This window comes from Podarcis cretensis (genome assembly GCF_951804945.1).
Source record: "Podarcis cretensis genome assembly, chromosome: 9".
NCBI classification, from domain to species: domain Eukaryota; kingdom Metazoa; phylum Chordata; class Lepidosauria; order Squamata; family Lacertidae; genus Podarcis; species Podarcis cretensis.
Window position 1 is genome coordinate 25,604,048 of NC_137178.1, and position 16,770 is coordinate 25,620,817.

The 16,770-nt window shown below is 42.1% G+C and overlaps 1 protein-coding gene across 7 annotated transcripts; it reads left to right on the forward strand.

The window, feature by feature from the left end:
- The first annotated feature begins 211 nt into the window (after positions 1-211).
- LRIT3 (leucine rich repeat, Ig-like and transmembrane domains 3) lies at positions 212-11,722 on the forward strand. 7 transcript variants are annotated; one of them, XM_079990222.1, is made up of 4 exons: positions 212-677; positions 4,680-5,170; positions 8,962-9,267; positions 10,071-11,722. In XM_079990222.1, exons 2-4 carry the CDS (start codon positions 4,705-4,707, stop codon positions 11,147-11,149), a joined length of 1,851 nt encoding a protein of 616 aa, XP_079846348.1. In that variant the 5' UTR covers positions 212-677; positions 4,680-4,704; the 3' UTR covers positions 11,150-11,722. The 7 variants fall into 7 exon arrangements, with proteins under 7 accessions (XP_079846348.1, XP_079846343.1, XP_079846347.1 ...); XM_079990217.1 differs by lacking the exon at positions 212-677 and adding an exon at positions 685-1,376; XM_079990221.1 differs by lacking the exon at positions 212-677 and adding an exon at positions 1,391-2,125.
- Positions 11,723-16,770: the final 5,048 nt, after the last annotated feature.

Genomic DNA, 16,770 nt, shown 5'->3' on the forward strand with positions numbered 1-16,770 from the left:
GTCATTGGACTCCATAGCTGGATCCTGTGGTAGCTATGATGGTAACAAGCACCATATATTTTATTCCCCGAGATGTACCAGGGTCCTGGCTGGCCCAGGCTGTATGGTTGCTGACCCCTGGTGCCAAGCTATCTGCTGCAGCATTGTATTAGCAAAAGGACCCTTGTGGTTCATTGTACAAGCACAATATTTCATAGGCGTGTGCCCTTAGTATCTATAATAAAATATCAATAAAAATCAAGACTTCAGAGATTAGTGTTTTTGACTGGTTTATATCCTTTCCCACAATTATTAGTCAGTTTTGTACCTGTTAGGTTGAGGGAGGAGGGGATGGTACATTTTCATCAATAATATAAACCATATTACAGTAACAAGTATATTTTTAAACAGCCAATATTCCTGTTTCTTTTCTTAAAAGCAAACAAATGTCACCAGAAAAACAGTAGCGAGCAATACACCTTCTCTTCCCAGTTCTTGTATGTTTCAAAGTGATTTTTACTGAAACTATTCTGAAAGAAAGTAATTAGATCTGAGAGCTAATATGTGCTTTTTTAAAAAAGCAAATATGTGATTGTTTTTAAAGAAGAGCAAAGGACAAACAGTTAAGTTTTTAATCAAAAGGAAGCCACTTTTCAAGATTATTGCACTCAGATTATTGGTACCATCTGCTACTAATTGTAAGTATATTTCAATAAATGATTATCAGTTCCTTTATGCTTCATGGGTCTCCATCTGTATACAACTAATTTTATTCAGCTGTTAATTTAAAATAATTGGTCTTTTACAATAGCACCCAGTCAAAAACCATTTTTGCCCCCATTCTGTGCTTCTGCCAATTTGGTGTTTTATTTTTGCTGCGTAATATAGGTGTGCTTCACAGTTATTCAAAGCATAGAGCATTTTTTTAAAAAATAAAAAGGTAGTGTTTTACTTGCAATGGCTGTCTAAATTGTGAGTTACTCTGGTGATGTTTCCCTGCTTTAATTTCAGTTTTTCATTTGATATTTAAAGAGTCCCTCTTTAGGACGGTTGCAATTTAAAGGTAATATATTCCTCCTTTGACACAATAAGGAGCGAGCTGTTTCAACTGATCCTTTGCAGAATACATTTGAAGGTTAAGTAACTGCAGCTCTTGGTTAATCCAGGGTAATCTGCTCTTACTAAATGGATGCCTATGTTCACAGCCGTGGCACACAGAGGGAGTGCCTAGGAATAAAAGATTTTAGGTTTTGGGTATATCAATTGTCCTGGAAGGAAGTCATGTATCTGATTGCTGCTGTCTGCATTGTAATGAGCTTTTTGGAAGAAGTCGATAGTTTCTGCCCATCTCAGTGCACTTGCATCTATCATGGCAGAGGGGACGACACTGGAACAAGGTAGGCTTTTCTTTTCTGTTCAAAAGAAAATGCTACTCAGTACAACCACAGGAAAGCAGCCGATGAAATTTCAAAAAAACATCCAATGCTACTAGTGATTGGTGTAAATGCTACAGTGGTTCATGTGCTTAGCAAGTTATTTCTGTAGCAAATTAATATACCAGGGGAGAAATTAGAATCCCCCCCCCACTTTGCACTCTTATAGTAAGCTACGTGCATAGGCAGGGTAGCTGGTCGCAAAGTCTGATCTAATTGGATTGCAGTAAAGGGGGCTGAAACTGCAGGGGGGAAATGTTAATGCAAGCCTATACATGTCTACTCAGAAGTAAACCCCACTATAGTCATTGTGGCTTTACTGGTAAGTGAGCGAGTATAGAACTGTTTCCTTCATTGCCTGGGACAAATGCCCCTAGAATCTACATCCTTCTGCGATGCCAGTATTTTGAAAATAGTTTTAAAGAACATCTAGTCAGTGCACATCACTTTTTTTACAGTTATTCATTCCGTAGGGAAGCCAGATTTGAAACAAAGAAGATACAGTACTGATATCCAGGTCCAGAATTCTATGAGAGCAATCGTGCCCACGAATTTCAGCTTTGCTCCATTCCAGAATGATGGAATAGAGAAGGATGGTGCACTGAGCCAAGAGAAGGTTTAGGGACTTGATTGTAGGCCACAAACTATTTGTGCAACCCAGGCTTCAGGAGGCAGTGGATCCTGTGGCCCCATAGCAATCATTTGCAAATATGGTGGGGCAATCTATTGACAGAAGCCTGTTTCTTCGGTGGGCGGTGGGGTCCTCAGCAACACCACTGGAGTGAAGCCAAGGCCTGGAAACTTCAACACAATTTGTAATGATAGATTCAAAACATGTCTTTTATTCTCAATTTGGAAAAGAAAACAATGTTCATTTAGCTGTATCGTACCTTATTTGGGACAAACAAAGGACATAAAAGCAATACAAATGTCTGCAGTTTGTATTACATTGTTTGCTAAATAGTTGACTTCTTATTGGTTTTATCTTTTTTTTAATCGTGAGATGTTGATTTGCTTAAAGTGACTAACAAATGTTAAGAACTGTTGGAAATAATGGATGGTGCAGCATAAGGTAAAACACAAATGAAAGTAAAAATCCAACTGTCTAGAATTTCTAAAATGAGATTTTTAATATGATAGGCTTAGCCTTTTTGGACCCTGCCTCAGCAGCTTCATGGAATTCATGAGAGGATGGTTATTTACAGCACATGCAAATATCATTTAGTTTATTTTTTTGATATATTTTAGTTTTCTAAAGCCAGATATAATGGTTAGCTAGAAAAGGGGTTTGGTTTTAGGATTTATGCAGTTCTTTTTTTCTTGCACAAATATGCTGCAATCTTATACCGGTTTACAGTGGGAGTAGAAACGCTTTGGACTGCACTGCTTTATCTTCCCAAATGCCATTGAGTGGGGGAAGGGAACAAAATGTCAGCTCAATTAGATGAAGTGGTTTTGAAAATCCTTCCTTCAGAAAATAAATTCAGAAGCATTCCAGACGCTTTTTGAGTCTAGATATGTTAGAAATTGTGCTTGAAGGTTCTTTGGCTCTGGTGCTCCACATTTAAGGTTTCGTTTTCACCATTTGTTCTTACATAATCCTATTGAGAACTCATTAGTGTTTCTCTGGTCGGAGAGTCATGGAATTAGTGGTCAGTTAGAAAAGGGGTTTGTCTTTAGGAACTGTGCAGTTCTTCTCTTGCACAAATATGCTGCAATCTTATAGCAGCTTAATAAGAATAGTTACTGTAAATCATGTATGCTGTCAGCCATCTGGCGTCGTCTGTGCCCATGTTCCTTCTTGAATCGTGCTTACCCTCTGCTTGTGGCCTCTAGTAGGTGATACCACAAACGGCAGAAGGCACAAGGTGCTGGGCCTTGTTGAAATCCTGAGTAATATGCTTATGGCCCCAGTAGTAGAGGCTATAACTTGGTTTTCAAAACCAGTTTATTTTGGATGGCTTTCTCTTGAAGGACACATAGCACGTCTGATTACATTTTATCATCATTATTATTAAGTGTATCATGCTGTTTTCCTGTATGGTGTTTTAGGCTTTGAATGATCAAATTTTTATTGAAATGTGATGTTAGGTTTTGTTGTTGTTTTAAATGTAAACTGCCTTGTGAGGGCTTTTGCCCTGAAAGGTGGCCTAGGGATAGATAGAAAATAAAAAATGAGGGGCTAAACCAGTTCCTAAATGGTACTATTGTACCATCAGACGGCAGGTGAGGGGAGCACATGGTTAAGCAGAGGAGTAGGGTGAGGGACGGTGTCATCTGCCCTCCTTTCAGCTCTGACTTTTTCTTACACCTGAGGAGAGTAGCTGATGCTCAAGTAAATCTGCCTAAAACATCAAGCCAGGTGAGTGTCTGAGACTGTTGTGCCCACCCAATTTGGAGGATGTGTGTCATGGGCACTTTGTATGTGTACCTCAGAAGGAGCACAACACCCGCTGAAGGCAATCGGTTTGGTGTGAGACCAGTGGGGATGAAGTGTGGTTGCCGCCATCTGTTTTCAGTCTCCAATTCCTGTCATCCCCAGCCAGTGTTGTTCAGCACCATGTGGACTTCCTCTCGTGTGGGCTACACCCTCCTCTGCTCACTTAACATCAACCTGCAATGAAAGAGCGGACTTGACAGGAGGGTTTGAAAGGTTATTACAGGCTTCCTCAACCTTGATCCTCCATATCTTTTTTGGCCTACAACTCCCATGATCCCTAGCTAGCAGGACCAGTGGTCAGGGATGATGGGGATTGTAGTCTCAAAACATCCGGAGGGCCAAGGTTGAGGAAGCCTGGGTAATCATAACCCCCTTTATACTGTGACTGGGGTAGGCTGCAATCCTAGCCCTTGGCTAGCAGCAATGGGGCTTAACTGAGTGGTGTAACCACTGTCACATGCCAGGGCAGAAGATGGGTGAGGAAGAGGAAAATGCCTGTCTGCAACACAGGTTGGCAAAGCGAAAAGGCCCATCTTGGGCCCATTGCCATCATGTGACTGTGCTACGGCCCTATCGACACTATACATTTCAAGTAGTATCATGCCACTTTAAACAGCCATGGCTTTCCCTCAAAGAATCCTGGGAACTATAGTTTGTTACGAGTTGTTAGGAGACCCCTGTTACCCTCAAAGAGCTATAATTCCCAGAGTTCCATAGGATTGTTTGTTAAACTACTATGAGACCTGTAGCTGTGAGGGAAATCGGGTTCCTTGAAAACTTCATTGAAAACAATTCATTATCGCCTCTTTCTTTTTGTTTGACCTTAGGTCTGTGCTGTGCAATGATCCTGATATGTTTGAGATACCTGTAAACGTTCCAGTGGATACAGTGAAACTCCGGATAGAAAAGACTGTCATACGAAAGATCCCGACTGAAGCCTTCTACTACCTGGTGGATCTCAAATACCTGTGGCTTACCTACAACTCTATAGCAAACATTGACACGAGCAGCTTCTATAATCTAAAACTATTGCATGAATTGCGCCTGGATGGGAATTTGCTGTCAAGTTTCCCTTGGGAATCTTTGGCTGAGATGCCTAACCTCCGAACACTTGACTTACACAACAACCTAATGACCAGCATTCCTGCTGAGGCCGGTAAATATCTGAGGAATCTCACTTACCTGGACATATCTAGCAACAAATTAACCTCTCTGCCATCAGACATCTTGGATATCTTGCTTCCTTTTTCTGAAACAGGATTGCCCAGAAACACAGAACCCAGGAATGCAGACTCCATAATACAGAGGGTCATATTAGGTAAGCTGGCAAATATCGTGAAATTCCTTCTTTGAACTGTGCCAGCTGGCATGAATCTTGAATGAGTCCCTGGGCCATTGAAAAATAGTTCTGGCCATACATTTCTTGTACTGCTGTTTCCCTAAATTTTTGTTTGGCATTTTAGGTAAAGGTAAAGGTACCCCTGCCCGTACGGGCCAGTCTTAACAGACTCTGGGGTTGTGCGCCCATCTCACTTAAGAGGCCAGGGGCCAGCGCTGTCGGGAGACACTTCCGGGTCACGTGGCCAGCGTGACATCGCTGCTCTGGCCAGAGCCAGAGCCGCACACGGAAACGCCGTTTACCTTCCTGCTGGTAAGCGGTCCCTATTTATCTACTTGCACCCGGAGGTGCTTTCGAACTGCTAGGTTGGCAGGCGCTGGGACCGAGCAGCGGGAGCGCACCCCGCCGCAGGGATTCGAACCGCCGACCTTTCGATCGGCAAGCCCTAGGCGCTGAGGCTTTAACCCGCATGAAAGGAATGTGAGAACAGCAAGATCTGGAACTTGGTTAGAATAGTTTGATCAATGCTGTCTATTGTGTTGATTGGAGCACCCACAATTCCTATGGTCTGCTTTGCTGACTAGCGGGGAGCATTGCCACTGCTTGTGTGCCTTGTGAGCTTTTGATGTGCTGACCAGAACCCACTGCAGATGTGCATTACTGTGGCATGTTTGCTTTAAGCGCCTTAAAGGAACTGACCTGACAAAAGCTCCATTCATGATCCAGGGGGCGGGCATACACAAAGTCATTGGTTTTGGTATTATAACCACACATGTGGGTTCTGCAACAAAATCTAGTAGTGTCATGTGATTCTGCTCAGGATACCCTTTTCCAGGACATTCCATTCAATTCCCAACCCAGTTTTCTGTTTTCTTCAAGAGGCAGTCAGTATTCCATGTCCATTGAGCTCCTCACAGAGCAGCTTTGGAGTGGGCTCCCTAGTTTTCCACCCCTCTAAAAACTGTACTTTTGCCCATGTGTTCTACAAATATGCATATTAATATGGAGGCAACTCTTGAGGTTTCACAAAGCCTGCTGTTACATTTCTCCTGTGCAGTGATGGGCTGTTCAAGTAGCACATACAAATATGTGCCAGGACAAATATGCACCATTGTCCACATTCAGAGAATGAGTTTGCTAACTTTATATGTTATATAGAAGTGTTTCCTAATCCTGCAAGAATTGCATACCCCTGCTGAGACTTTAGTCTTACCTGAATACCCCTTCTAAGACAAATATAATTTGGGGGTAGTATTAATAATACGATTTAACTATGATAAAGTAAAATAAAAACATTCTGCTGTGCATCCTTTAAGACCCTTTCATGTATCCCCAGGCATGCATGCACTACGCTTTGGGAAACACGGTTTTTTGGGGTTGTCCAAATTCCAAAGGTATCCTTGCGAGTGACTTTGCTAGACAACTTGGGTAGTACAAATCGCTGTTCAGTAGAGGGTGCTGTTTCTTTTATAGTTGGAACTGAGCACCAGTTTCTGAATGCGCCACTCTGAAGGTTATGCTGTACACATGACTTTTAAATCACTTCTCATTTCTCCTGCGGCTTGATTCTTTTCTTCTCATAAATCATTGCTGCTGATCCTGATTCAATATCAGGTACTGCCTCACAAAATATCTTGTTTTGCATGCAGAATTGGCAGTGCCAAAAGCCAACAAAACAAAAGTCCTGCATCTCCAATTCTAAAATAAAACTTAGTATTGGAAATTCTGGGAGCCATTTAAGGTTCCTTGCGCTGTTTCTGCACAAGGGAGCTGGTGCACAACTGCTCTGAATTAGGGATTCATTTATTGAATCAGCTGCAATAGAGATTCATGCCTAGAATGTTGCTTTTGTCTCTCCTTTCCCCCCATCTTTCTTTCTCCTGTTCGGTAGCGCCTATTCTTTCTGAATTTCTGTGCTGGGCCCTTTAGCAATGTTCAGATCTGCACGGGTGGTTTTTTTTAAATTCTTACTCGTATTCTTTATAATCACACTTTCCTCCAGGCTCGTCGAATAACTTACAAAAAAATCATTCAGTTGAAAATCTAACTATAACATACATCAAAATCATTCTCCTATTAGTTATGCATAACAGTATATTCTTTTGTCCCTACTCTTTTATCCTAATTTTCCCCCTCCCTCCCTCTCCTTTAACCCCTCCCCCCAAAATTGTTCTCTCTTCAAATCTTTAACCATGTGCACAGATTATTCATTCTAATTTGGATGCTTGGGTTGGCTTCCCGTCTGCACATGTTTAAATATATTTACTGGTGCTTTCTACTCTAATGATAGCATCAAAGTTTGGAATTAAGTGAACATAGGAAGCTGCCTTCTACTGAGTCAAACTATTGGTCCATCAGTATCGTCTACACTGACTGGCAGCAGGTCTCCAGGATGTCAGGCGAGGTTCTCTCCTGAGATGACATGGATTGAACTGGAGACCACCTGCATGCAAAGAAGAAGCTTTAGCACTTAGCTATTACGCTTCCCAAAGGGCTTGTAAGGACAAACTTAAGAGTTTGCAATTCCAGTTGTCACTACTGACAGATACATCTGAATGTGAGGAAAAAGGGGAGCAGGCAGCAAAATGAGGCACATGGATTGGTGGGGGACATTGGTTTGTTAGTGAGATGTACCTGGACTCATCCTTTTTTCACTGAAGTGTAATGTGGTTCAAATTAACCCCAGAGTCTGTCAAAACTGGCCCGTACGGGCAGGGGTACCTTTACCTTTACCTTTAAAAGGAGAAAGTACAATGGGAAGATATTTAAAAATATTTCAGGCAGTTGGCCCATTGCTATCTGTCCTCTTTACTTCCATGACTTCCACCTTGACGGAAGCATTTCAGGGTGTGGAGAAGGGAGAGGGAGGGAGGGAGATGTCCTCATCTTACAGTGCTGGGAGACACCACTGATCCTAGAGAGTCACTGTCAGTCATTGCAGACAGTACTGAACTAGATGGATAAAAGGCCTGGCTTGGTATAGCTTAAGCTCCCCCCCCCTATGTTGTCAGACATAACTTCAGCTGCTTAAAGAATAAGAAGCAGGATGAGGCTAAAAGAACAGCACCAGATAGACTGGCACTGTAGGCTTATTGCTAAGACATTGCCTCTAGTGTCTTGTGGAGGCTGCTCTGTTAGGGCAAATGGGGCACAACCCACCAACCTGAGCCTTGAGTCCTCAAAGCCCACTTTCCTACTGACAACCACTCTAGGGCCTGGTACTGCCTGTTGGCTTCCTCCTCCCGAGTCTCAGAGTTGACCCTGTAGAAACTCAGGAGGGAGGAGGATGGGGACAAGGCTAGAATTAGCTTGCTCTGCCTTTCATTGTCTCTACCTGCTGTTGGGCTCCCTGCCCTTTGTCCCAGCTGTGCAGTGGTCTGACTCAGTATAAGGCAGCTTCCTACGCTCCTATCCCTGCCAAGAACTTGCCCATGTAACTGATGCCTGCAGAAAGCAGACTTCACCTCTTCTGCCCATCAGCTTCCTGCATTGGCTGTGTAAGCAAGTTGCCCGCAGAAGCTGGCGGTTGGTATTTTCCTCATGCTTGTGGATCTCTGGAAGGCATTCAGTTGGCCACTATAGAAAACCAGACCCCCTGCCACTGAGCTATGGCCCTTCCCTGTCATTTCTTATGAAATATTGTGTTTCTCCCAAGCTAGCTTTTATCTGAATTGAGAAAAAGAACGGCCTAGCTGTGTTTTAAGCCAGCAATATGTACACTGAGTTGCATTGCTAGCAAGACTATGAGCATACTGTTCTTCTGTTTTCAGGCTTGCAAGACAACCCATGGTATTGTGACTGTCGGATTTCCAAGCTAATTGAATTTTCCAAAATTGTGGATACCGCCATTTTGCTTCTGGACCCTTTTGTGGCTTGCAGTGGACCTGAGAGCCTGGCTGGGATTTTGTTCCAAAGAGCAGAGCTGGAACAGTGCTTGAAACCATCCGTCATGACTTCGGCCACAAAGATTACCTCGCCCCTGGGAAGCAACGTCCTACTGCGCTGTGATGCAACTGGCTACCCCACCCCACAACTCACCTGGGTTAGGTCAGACAATGTGCCGGTGAACTATACAGGTATTGAGTCTCAAGCAAAAGGGAGACTATAGGTCATTTTACCTTGAGTTGACAGTGACCTGTGAGATCACTGAGAACCAAAATAGGGGTGCAGTCATCAAGAGTGGTGGGCTGGAGTTCAAATGCCCACTCAGCCATGAAGCTCACTAGGTAGTCTTGGCCAGCCACTATAGCCCTCTTCGTGCATTACTCATGTGTAGAGAGGAAGTGTGGTGAAATGGATGGCAGGGATATGAATGATGCTTCTCCTGCTGCCCTCTCCTTCCTTATGTTGAACACCACCCCAGTCTCCAAGCGGTGTGAAATTCCAGGGCTTCCAGGCACTTACCCAGGGTCTGTGTTTCCTTTTAGAAATGTATTAGATCTTTTTTATTGGATGCTGCTGGTCTGAGAGGCAGAACAAGAAATCAGTTTTTATAGATCATTGTATGTAGGGCTGACTTGGATCCTGTGCCATTCAACCAGTTTCACATACCTGAAACAGATTTACAGCCCACCCTTGCATATATTTGTTTAGAATCAAGTCCTATGGAGTCCAGTGGATTTTGGATTAAAATACGATATACTGCAGGAGAAATATTTCTTCTAAGATGGTGTCTGAATAATCAGACTTAAAGGTTTTTAACGGGTTGACCTTAATCAACTGATTGATCTTAATCAGTGAAATGTTGTAGCCCTATGAAAAAAGTTCCTTGTCATTTGAAATGTATGTTGTAACACCACAAAAAGCACACTAAGGTAGTATGAATGCTGCTGCTTCGTGTTCAGGTTATCACACTCACCTGCATTGAATTGTTTTCCAGTTATTCAAGAAAGTCCTGGTGAAGGTGTAAGATGGTCCATCATCAGCTTGACAGGCATTTCCTACAAGGATGCAGGTGACTACAGATGCAAGGCCAAAAATTTGGCTGGAATGTCAGAAGCTGCTGTTACAGTCACTGTTGTTGGCGTTGTCACCACCACTGTTTCTCCACAAAAGTATGGGAAAAAGACTGGAACAGACCAGCAAAACACCACCCAGGAAGAGGTCAAACAAGAATCCTTGAATGCAACCACCGCTTCTCCTTCAACATTGCCTACAAGCACCACTTCTCCTACAACAGTGGCTACCAGTGAAAGGCCTACAACTGACAGAAGCAGCGACAAAAAACCACCCAAGTCAATGCCAGATGGAAGAAAGAACGCCAAATCAAATACAAACGGAGGCAAGAAACAACCAGGTGATGTCAGCAAGAAGGATGACGGGACATCCCTCAGCGCAGCAGCAGGAGCTGAAAAAAACGGTGCAGTAAAAAACCTAAGAGTAATTCCTGAAACTGATGAAAGAGTGACCTTAACATGGAAAACTGCCACAGTCACAAGCAACTCTTCTTTGACTGTGTTGTACTCAAAGTATGGGGAGAAAGACATGCTGCCCCTGAGCACAGACCCCTCGAAAAACAAAGTCACCATAGATGGTTTGGAACCCAGCACACAATATATGGCCTGTGTTGTTCCCAAAGGGACCCCACCTACAAAGGACCAATGCATCATTTTCTCCACTGATGGAATTACCGTGGAAGATGATTATCAGATTCCCATTTTGCTGGTAGCTGGTGGGGTGGCCTGTGCCGTTGTCTTACCGTTGATATTTTTCTTACTGTATAAAGTCTTAATGCTTCACAGGAAACCAAAACCTGTCAGGGAAGATGACCTTGAAAAAGAGACTTACGTCAAATTTGAAACCCTTTCCCTCAAACCACGTTCCGTGGTGGCAGGTGGGGAGCTTTGGGCTCGGCGGAACACCGATGAGTCAGAAAGACTACTGCTGTGTTCTAGGTCAAGTATGGATTCTCAGATGACCTTCAAAAGTGAAGGCTCAAGGTCAGAGTACCTCTGCTGACTCTGGGTGTTCTGCGGACCATCTGAAGATCCCTACTGGGGAATAGGGGAGTGACTGCAGCCTTGTTTCAGATGCTGGATCAGTGCCAGTTATAAAATGTGAGGATTAAGGACAGCAGCATCAAATAGAAATCAGAATCGTCTTTGGTGGGACATACGGGGGGGGGGATGCCTCTTTGAAAAGTGACATTTTTGAACTTTTGTATTATTTTTGAAGCATTCTGCCTGTTTATATTCTGTCTTTTTATCAATTTGCTCTTGTTCAAATGAAAGATTTTGTGTAAAACATGTACCACCAGCCTGTCCATTGCTATCTATGTTTCTTGTTTTTATATAAACTAACTTTAGATTGATAGGTATTAAAAAATACATTTTTCATGTGCAGTTAAAATGTTAGATTTCTATGCTTGGCCATTTGACAGATACAAGGGCCAGAATCCAGCACAACTCATTGAAATAAGTGTGGATTTGTTGGTTTAATTCTGCTTTTTGAATTGTGGGTGAGATGTCTGGTGATAAAAACGTGGTTTGTGTTGTAGAACCCAGTTGAACATTAAATAATGCCTTGTTTTGACATGCTGTTTGATATGCAGGTTGGATCCAGACTAAGTGACCTACTTAGGTCCCATTCACTTCAAAGGAATGGAAGGATAACTAACTAACTGTGGATCCAACCCATTAGTCAAAATTCATGGCTTTCTTTTTTTTGTGAGAAATTATGCATCAACTGTATATGATGGATACATTTGGGAGAAGCTTTATCTGCATTCTGAATTTAAGGAAAGGATGAATTTACAGAATTTTGTAAGATACAAGTGTTTTGTTATACAGAAGTGCATAATAGCCTTCCCAAAATAGGGCTCTCCAGATGTTTTGTACCACAACTCTCATTTCTGCCTGCCTGCCTGCCTGCCTGCCTGCCTGCCAACACATTCATGTTGGTTGGAGGTGATGAGAGTTCCAAACATCTGGAGGGACGTGGTTGGTGGCAGCTAGCGTAGAAGATAGCTACAGTAATATATTCCTAATTTACACTGTAATCCAGGTTAGATATAAGTGTTAAAGATATAAGAGGAAATCAAGGTAAATTTGATCAAACAAATTTTGATCCAGATGTCTAAAGGCACATAGCATGGCATGTTTGTTTTGCTTGTTTATTTAAGGGGTTTCTCCTTCCCTTCTGGAAGAAATCTTCCACAGAGGAGCTTGCAATATTTTAAAATACAAATCCATTCCATAAAACCTTTTAAAACACAGCCAGCAATAATAAACCAACCACCAGTAGAAAAAAATCATTCAGCAATACCATAGTAGTTAACCACCTTCTCTCATGCCCCACCCCAATCAAAACTGTTTGAGAAAAGAGATGGGGGAATTGGCTTCTGGTTGCAGAGCCACTGCTGAGAAGGTCCTGCTAAGTATGCTAACCAGTTTAAAGCCTTTACTGACAGGCACTGAAATAGGCCTTCTGAGGTAGATACTTTGATATAGGCAACACTAGCTCTCCCTCATTGCTTTTCCTCAGCACCTGCAATTCAGCTGTGGACTGTGGACTATGGAAGGTCCATTTCAGCTGTCATGACTTATAGCAGTTGGCCAACCATTATTACTCCATGCTTTTTGTTTAATCCTGAATAATAAATAAATAAATAAATAAATAATATAGGATTTCAAGGCCAGGGATACCCTTGGCAGTGCAAAACATTTCCCCTTCTCTTTCCAATGTTCAGATGTCGGTGCCACTCCAGATTTATGTTAAGCAACATTATCTGCACAAGAGAGTAATGTCAGCAGGCTGAGGGAAACTCCAGGGTTGGCAGAAGTACAAACATGTTTAGAAACTCCTATTCGGGATAACAAAAAATAGCTCAGTGAAGACAGAGCATGTTCAGTTTCCATATCAACTAGTTTCCCCTGAATACATACCTTACAGACTTTGGGTCCCAATTTTATTAGTAGCATAGCTTGGTATGTTGTTGAAGGCTTATCCACATGTCTGTAGTTAAAAACCTTTAGAACTGTTAACTTGAAAGCGGTGTTGTACTGCTTACAATTGCTGCAACTGTTGAAAGGGTCCACTTCCAGGAACTCCAGGATATTCTAGAAGTGTTGGTTGCAGCACTGATCAAGGAAAAGCAGCGTTGATGATGTTGGTTAACAAATCATCCTGACTTTGGGCACGGTTTCCAAAGAGGTTCTCCTTCCTTGGGATCTAATTTTAGGTGGGAGAAAAAGGTTTTCTAATAAAACTGTAGCTTCATAAGGACAGATCAGTTTGGAGGTGCATTGAGAATTATATCTATTTGATCAAGTCAAAATAATAATAGATATTATTTAAAAAACAAAGTTGCATCAAATGAATAAACAGAAAGCAAAATATCTCAAAAATAAGATACACTCCCCATAAATGTTGTCTGGAATATTTTCAGGTAGGTTTTTTTTTTTTTAAATCCTGTTTCGTCAATTCAAATCAAGCGTTGACTGCAAATGGAAAAGGCATTCAAAGACTTCATAGTTGAGTTTGATGGAATGATATATCATCCTGTTTCTTTTCATATTGATCTCAAAGCAACTCACTTATTTTCCACAGATGCAACTGAATCTGGCCTAATTTGGAACAAAACTATCTCACTTCCTGATTAGAAATAAAGCCATAATTGAAATATATGTTTTACTTACAATTGCTTTTAATTATGCCCAGCATTGAGTTACCTAGTTTATGCCAAGTTTCACCCTTTTTCACTTGAACTTTTTGTAGTAAAGGTACTGTTCACAATGAGCTAATGTTAGGAGAATGTGGGTCTCAGACTGTCTTGAAATAAACAAGACTTGGCCATTGCTAGTGCACTATATCTTATACTGGATTTGTTTGCTTCGCAAGGTGAAACACTTCCTCCACAGTGCATTTTATACCTCAACTTTCTCACCCCAGTTGTGGAGAATCGTCTGTCACATCCACACATGCATTTAATGCACAGTTAATGCATATTGCTTCACCCAGAGAATCCTGGGAATTGCTGTTTCCCTCTCACAGCTACAATTCCCAGCACTTTTAACAAACTACAGTTTGCAGGATTCTTTGAGGGCAGGGGGGAGGGAGCCTTGACTGTTAAAGCAGTATAAATCCCCTAAATGTTTGGTGTGGAAGTGAGTTAGAAGGAACTACTGGGTAGGGATTGGTGGATATGTCAATTTCAGTTTCTGACTGTCAGTTTTTCCAATTTTATGTTCTCCATATTTTCACATCAGTTTGCATTTTTAAAAGAACCGCCCCCCAAAAAAGTCCTCTTGAAAATTATCCTGCATTTTAGTGTGATTTTCCCTTAATTTTTGTATGCCAATTTGCCTGATATTTTTGGAAAGAATTTCCCCCTCATTTAATGCAGTTTTTAATACTACATTCAATAATATATGCATTTTAATGCACACTTTACCCTAGTATATGCATTTTCATACAAACTACTTGGGTAGAGAATTGCCTTGCAAAAGGCAAAGAAGTGCAAATTTCATCTGATGACTGTGTTTTGGTTCGTGTATTATTTCAGAAAGTGCAAATTAGGTAAGTTCACTTTTAAATGTGAACTGAATCAAATCCCCTCCTCTGCCCCATCCCTATCTCCAAGGTTCCTTCAGGAAATCTGCTGCTATTCCATCCCTGTTAAGTAGGCAACCCAGAGCTCTGCTTAAAAGGCTCTAACAAAGGTCAACTCTCACTACCTTTCCAAAGCAGTCTGTTTCACTGTCAAACAGTGGTCTTCTTGGATTAGTTGAAAAATTTCCACTCCTGTAATTTGAACTGTTTGAATCAGGTCCTTCTCCCAGGAGCAATAGAATCAAATTTATTCCATCATCAAAGTCATAGCCACTAGATATTTGAAGGTGGCTGTGATATCACCTCTTAACAGTATCATCTCCGGGTTAAACACAGTTCACTCCTAAAGTAACTGTAATAGTTTCTAGTCTGTTTTAATAACACATCTTATCTTAGCTGTGTAATGTTACTGCCCAGAACCTGATTTATTTATTTAGATCATCTATGCCAGGGGTTATCAACCATTTTGAGTCAGTGGACATATTTGGAATTTTGAGGAAGCGCTATGGGTCACAAAATTGCTGCTGTGGGGGATTGCTACTACATTTTAAAAAGAAGACGAAAAGAGAGTGCCACAAAACCATTTACATTCATGGCTTTGCTGACTTTTGCCTCTGGACACACCCACCATGGGCTGCAAAAGATTTCCTATCTCTCCTGTAATGGATGGAATGGATTACATAAACAGGAGATTTAGTGTGCATAGATGTATAAACAACAATGAAACAGTTTCGTGCCATTGCTGTTAGTGGCACAGTTTCTAATCTGCTATTTCATGCTATTTCTTCGTTTCCAAGAGTACACGCTTATCAGTTTCTGTCAGTTAAGGTCAACAAAGCTAGTGTTCCTAGGAATGGCTCCATGTACAGCTGTGGCATCTCTCCTGGGTGCTGCCAGGATTGCCAGCTGCTGTGTTGTGCAATTCCAGACTGCAGTCCTAGGCCCATGTCCCTGGAAGCAAGCCCTACTGAACTCAATGGGACTTGCATCATGCTGCTAATCATATAATAATATACTTCACATTTCAAAAGGAGTTGCCTGAAGGGTCCCATCTAATTAATCTACTAAAATACTTCTTTAGAGATAAGCAAATCAGGAAGCAGAGAATTATTGCTGCTGTTGTTATATTTTATTATTTATAAGCTGCCCATTTGACCAGGTTCTCCCAGCAACTCTGAGTGGCTCCCAACAAAATATTAAAAACACAGTAAAACACCAACTATTATAAACTTCCCTGAACAGGACTGCCTTCTGATGGGAGGGCATTCTACCAGGCAGGCGCCACTACTGAGAAGACCCTCTCCCTGGTTCCTTCTCACAGTGAGGGAACCACCAGAAGGCCCTTGGAGTTGGACCACAGTGTCCGGGTTGGACAATGGGGGTGGAGATGCTCCTTCAAGAGTTCAAGTCATGTTTAGGTGTCATGCTGAAACCATTCTGCAATACTTGGAAACAAAGGCCTGGAAGATAACAAGTAGTTGTGTCTATTAAAGAGCAAATTAATTTTAGAGGACCCAAGAGACTGAGACTTCAATGTTAGCAAAGAGGCACTGACAAGATAGCAGCTTGTCTGATCAAGCTAAAGGGCTTTAGGTATCTGATAGCCCTAAGGCAGGGGAGGAGAATCTCAGGCCTGGGGACCCATTGCGTTTCTCCCAACCTACTCATTTGGGCTTCAGGACTTTCCCAAGTCTGCAAACTACCCCATAGGCGGCATCATCCTTGAGTATTTTTGCATGACTGGAATGTGTCCTTGAACTGTGATAATGACTCTTGCTTGCCTGGTTGGAAAATGGAGTGTGTGTGTGTGTGTGTGTAAGAGTAAGAGTACCATCCATTTGCATCTGGTCTGGATGTTTCCCCATGAGAGGAATCTTTCAGGCCTAAAAAAGATCCCCAAACCTGTTGTGAGAAAGAAGCCTTGGTTCCAAGTGACAGAAGAAGAAGAAGAAGAAGAAGGAGGAGGAGGAGGAGGAGGAGGAGGAGGAGGAGGAGGAGGAGGAGGGGGAGGAGGAGGAGGAGGAGGGGGA

Excerpts from the sequence above, each read along its gene's own strand:
- LRIT3 (XM_079990217.1), top strand. The coding sequence starts at position 1,165 with ATGGATGCCTATGTTCACAGCCGTGGCACACAGAGGGAGTGCCTAGGA. Across the intron at positions 1,377-4,679 it reads GGGGACGACACTGGAACAAG|GTCTGTGCTGTGCAATGATC; the intron begins GTAGGCTTTTCT and ends GTTTGACCTTAG. Across the intron at positions 9,268-10,070 it reads TGTGCCGGTGAACTATACAG|TTATTCAAGAAAGTCCTGGT; the intron begins GTATTGAGTCTC and ends ATTGTTTTCCAG.